General features: G+C 38.9%; 1 protein-coding gene across 1 annotated transcript; it reads left to right on the top strand.

Moving 5' to 3' along the window:
* The first annotated feature begins 4,223 nt into the window (after positions 1-4,223).
* On the top strand, positions 4,224-4,952 carry LOC122896830 (TATA box-binding protein-like 1). The gene has a single exon (XM_044234918.1). It carries the CDS (start codon positions 4,254-4,256, stop codon positions 4,812-4,814), a length of 561 nt encoding a protein of 186 aa, XP_044090853.1. The 5' UTR covers positions 4,224-4,253; the 3' UTR covers positions 4,815-4,952.
* The last annotated feature ends 254 nt before the right edge of the window (positions 4,953-5,206 follow it).

The raw sequence follows: 5,206 nt of genomic DNA, 5'->3' as shown, positions 1-5,206 counted from the left end.
CTGCTAAAGAATGTTTGGATCAACCAGGAAATCAAAGAGGGACTTAAACAATTCATGGAAACCAATAAGAATGAAGACACATCAGTCCAAAACCTATGAGATATGGCAATGTATATCCTAAGAAGGAAATACATAACCATCCAAGCCTTACTCAAAAAAAGTTGAAAAATCCAGAATACACCAACTTTCTTTACACCATAAAGAACTGGAGAACCAACAACAAATTAAGCCAACCCCACACACAAGTAGGGAAATAATCAAGATTAGAGCAGAGATCAGTGAGACAGAAACTAGAGATACAGTAGAACACATCAATAAAACGAGAAACTTGTTCTTTGAAAGAATCAGTAAGATCGATAAACCACTGGCCAAACTAATACAAAAGAATAAAGAGTCTCCAAATTAATAAAATTATGAATGAAAGGGGGAAATCATGACTAACACCAATGATATAGAAACAATTATCAGAAATTGTTAACAACAGTTATATTCCAATAAGTCAAACAACCTAGATGAAATGGATGCATTCCTTGAAACATATAAACTTCCAACACTGAATCAGGCAGAAACTGACAATCTGAATAGACCATTATCTAGTAACAAGATCAAAGCAGTGGTCAAAAACCTCCCAAAAAACAAGAACCCAGGACCTGATAGATTCCATAGGGAATTCTACCAAACATTCAAAGAAGAAATAATATTTATTCTCTTGCAGCTGTTTCAAAAAATAGAAACATAAAAAAAACTTCCAGACTCTTTTTATGAAGCCTGCATTACCCTGATCTCCAAACCAGACAAAGACCCCACCAAAAAGGAGAATTTCAGACCAATATCCCTGATGAATATGGATGCCAAAATTCTCAACAAGATCCTAGCTAATAGGATCCAACAGTACATTAAAAAGATTATTCACCATGACCAGGTGGGATTTATCCATGGGATTCAAGGCGTGGTTCAGCATTCACAAATCAATCAATGTGATAGACCAAGTCAATAAGAGAAGAGAGAAGAACCACACGGTTCTCTCAATTGATGCAGAAAAAAGGTTACCTCTTTTCTGTAGAATCTACACCCTTTAATCTCTACATCAGACCCTTTGTTTTAGTTTGTAACTTCCAACTGGGATTTTCTACCTGGGTTACTAACCACTACCTCAACTGCTATGTATTAAAAATATAATGTCTCTTCCTTCCAAAACCAAATGCCCATCATAATGTGCCTATTTCATTCACCCAGCCCTGAAGGCTGGGAATTCTTTTGGGTTATTAACCAATCAATTACCAGGTTTCATTAATTATTTTGTTTTGGTTTTAACACTCATTATTTTCTTTCCATTCCAGCTACCATTCTTTTCAAGCTTTTATTAGTTCAGATATTTTTTACAATAACCTCCTAACTTCTCTTTCAACCTCCTCTTCAGTTTCTACAAGCCACATCACTCTTTTATGAGAGTAAACTTAAAAAAAATACAGACATTTCAGCATTCCCAATTGTCTGATGTCATAATTCCCATCTGTTTTATAAAAGTCATGCTAGGCCCACTATGACAAAGGTCAATGGGAATGGAAAGGAAGCTGGAGATATGTAAAGACCAAGATAGGTCCATGGTTCTAAAACTTAAACACTTTTCATGAGTGGTAATGACTATATAATTTGTGGAGCCCCAGTACAAAATGAAAATGCAAGGTACCTTATTAAAAATTACTAAGACTTTCAGAGAGCAACATCAGAGCATTAAACCAAGCATGGGGCTCTTCTGAGGTTGGAACTCATGTGATTACGGGTCCCATGCCCATAAAACTGACTTTGTACATAAGATTCACTTGCTTTAGGGGCGCCTGGGTGGCTCAGTGGGTTGAGCCGCTGCCTTCGGCTCGGGTCATGATCTCAGGGTCCTGGGATTGAGTCCCGCATCGGGCTCTCTGCTCGGCGGGGAGCCTGCTTCTCTCTCTCTCTCTGCCTGCCTCTCCATCTACTTGTGATTTCTCTCTGTCAAATAAATAAATAAAATCTTTAAAAAAAAAAGATTCACTTGCTTTAAATGTGGATTTTTTTTGTTTGTCTTCCTTGGAGAACTGTCTGTTTGTTTTCTGCCCATTTTTTGACATGATTATCTGTTTTTTGGGTGTTGAGTTTGAGGAACTCTTTATAAATCTAAAAGACACATGAAAAAATGTTCATCATCACTAGCCATCAAGGAAATTCAAATCAAAACCACACTGAGATACCACCTTACACCAGTTAGAATGGCTGAAATCAACAGGACAGGAAACAAGTTTCAGAGAGGATGTGGAGAAAGGGGAACCCTTTTACACTGTTGGTGGGAATGCAAGTTGGTGCAGCCACATTGGAAAACAGTGTGGAGATTCCACACTGTTAAAATTAAAAATAGAGCTACCCTGTGACCCTGCAATTGCACTGCTGGGTATTTACCCCAAAGATAAATATGTAGTGAAAAGAAGGGCCATCTGTACCCCAATGTTCATAGCAACAATGGCCACAATAGCCAAACCATGGAAAAGAACCAAGATGCCCTTCAACAGACAAATGGATAAAGAAGATGTGGTCATATATATATAAAGGAATGTTACTCAGCCAGCAAAGAAAATGAATGCCCAACTTTTGTATCAACATGGACAGGACTGGAGGAGATTATACTGAGTGAAATATGTCAAGCAGAGAAAGCCAGGTATCATACACTTTCACTTACTTGTGGAACATAAAAAATAATATGGAGGACATTAGGAGAAGGAAAGGAAAAGTGAACTGGGGTAAATCAGCGGGGTAGATGAAAGATGAAAGACTGTGGACTCTGAGGAAAAAACTGAGGGTTATGGAGGGGAGGGAGGTGGGGAAATGGGTAAACCTGGTGGTAGATATTAAGGTGGGTATTGCATGGAGCACTGGATGTGGTGCATAAACAATGAATCTTGGAACATGAAAAAAATAAAATAACATTAAGATGTTAAATAATAAATAAATGAGGATTTTTAAAAAGGATTTTATGTATTTATTTGGCAGAGAGGGAGATGGATCACAAGCAGGCAGGCAGAGAGGGGGGTGGGGAAGCAGACTCTCTGCCAAGCATATAGATCTATATGCCTGTTAAATAGAGGGCTGTATTCAGAATACAGAAGCATTTGGTATAAGAGAAATAAACAAGTTAAAGGTCTTAGATTGGGGGCTAAGACACTTTTTTTAAAAGATTTTATTTATTTATTTGATAGAAAGAGATCACAAGTAGGCAGAGAGGCAGGCAGTGAGAGAGGAGGAAGCAGGCTCCCTGCTGAGCAGAGAGCACGATGTGGGGCTCAATCCCAGGACGCTGAGATCATGACCTGAGCTGAAGGCAAAGGTTTAACCCACGGAGCCACCCAGGCACACCAAGGATTTTTTTTTTTTTATAGCACCCCTTGGAGATTCAGATTGAACATGCCTGGTGAACCTGAGAATCTGCATTTTTAACATGCTTAATGGGATATTTGGAAGCTGTGATCAGTAGGCTCCAATTTGAGTCACAGTGATTTAGGGATTTAATCACATAAGGCAAAAGTTGTTCCACAGAAAAAGGGTAATAGCTCAATTTATAGCATCAAAGTGTTTATGACAAATTTTTGGCTAATCTGGTGGGGTAAGAACATTGAGAAGGATTGAAACAATGATGCCACTCTAAAAGGGGACCAAGTCAAGCAGAAGCCGAGTCAGTTATTTACAGGATTAAATTCATTCATTATCCTAAATCTCAAAAGCTACCACTATCAGTGCCATAACTCGATTTTACTAACTTGCCATTATTACTTCTTAAGAAAACCTCTCTTCTCCAGAATATGTTGAACATTCAGGCTTACTTTTTAACAAGAGTGCTTATACTGTCTTCCTTCCACATATCAACTCTTTTTACTCTGCCTTTTAACATTGAACTCAACCTTCATCTCTGTTACATAAGTGTCTTTAGTTCATAAAACCATTGAATTTTAAAGTTGAAAGTTGCTTAGAAATCATCTAGTACAGCCCAGTACCCGGAACAACAAAGCGAGAAAGACGGAGCCCGAGCCTCGGGGGCTCCTAGCAACGGCGGGGGCGGGAGTTCCATGGAGACTGGGGAGCGCGCCCGCCTCATCATCCTTGTCCTCCAGCTTATCCTTCGCGTCCGCGTCCGACTGTAACCAGCAGGAGCGCTGCCGCTGTGTTCTCTGCGGCCGCCCCTTCTTCCTTAGCTTCGTGGTGGGAAGCTAAGTTTTTAAACTACCCCAATGGATGCAGACAGTGATGTTGCATTGGACATTCTAATTACAAATGTAGTCTGTGTTTTTAGAACAAGATGTCATTTGAACTTAAGGAAGATTGCTTTGGAGGGAGCAAATGTAATTTATAAGCGTGATGTTGGAAAAGTATTAATGAAGCTGAGAAAGCCTAGAATTACAGCTACAATTTGGTCCTCAGGAAAAATTATTTGCACTGGAGCAACAAGTGAAGAAGAAGCTAAATTTGGTGCCAGACGTTTAGCCCGCAGTCTTCAGAAACTAGGTTTTCAGATAATATTTACAGATTTTAAGGTTGTGAACGTTTTGGCGGTGTGTAACATGCCATTTGAAATCCGTTTGCCGGAATTAACGAAGAACAACAGACCTCATGCCAGTTATGAACCTAAACTTCATCTTGCTGTGTGCTATCGGATAAAATCTCTAAGAGCTGCATTACAGATTTTTTCAACAGGAAGTATCACAGTAACAGGGCCCAATGTAAAGGCTGTTGCGACTGCTGTGGAACAGATTTACCCATTTGTGTTTGAAAGCAGGAAAGAAATTTTATAATTCATCATGTAATTGGTTAGAATTCCTAACTGAGCACCTTTTAAAACCTGCTGCACATTGGACTCAAAACAAAAGGAAAACTGGACCAACAGTAATTGAGGAGATAGACTCTTTTATTCATTCACGGCTACAGTGTAAGCTCCACGCCCTTTGGATTTTATTTCAAACCTTGCTGTAATATAAAAAGGAATTTACAAGACATGACATTGCTGCTTTTACAAAAGGACATTCTATTTATTTTCGCAGTAATTCTCATGTTCCCGTAAGCAGAGCTGTCACAGTGTGCACTACCTTAAATTGTTTCGTTATTGTCATTATTTCTTCCCAGTTTGAGCTAATGTGTTTTATTTGTGAATAGTCTTTTACATTTTTGTATGGGCACCAAAGAACCT

Source organism: Neovison vison, chromosome X (genome assembly GCF_020171115.1).
Source record: "Neovison vison isolate M4711 chromosome X, ASM_NN_V1, whole genome shotgun sequence".
Classification (NCBI taxonomy): domain Eukaryota; kingdom Metazoa; phylum Chordata; class Mammalia; order Carnivora; family Mustelidae; genus Neogale; species Neogale vison.
This window is presented reverse-complemented; position numbering and strand designations above follow the sequence as displayed.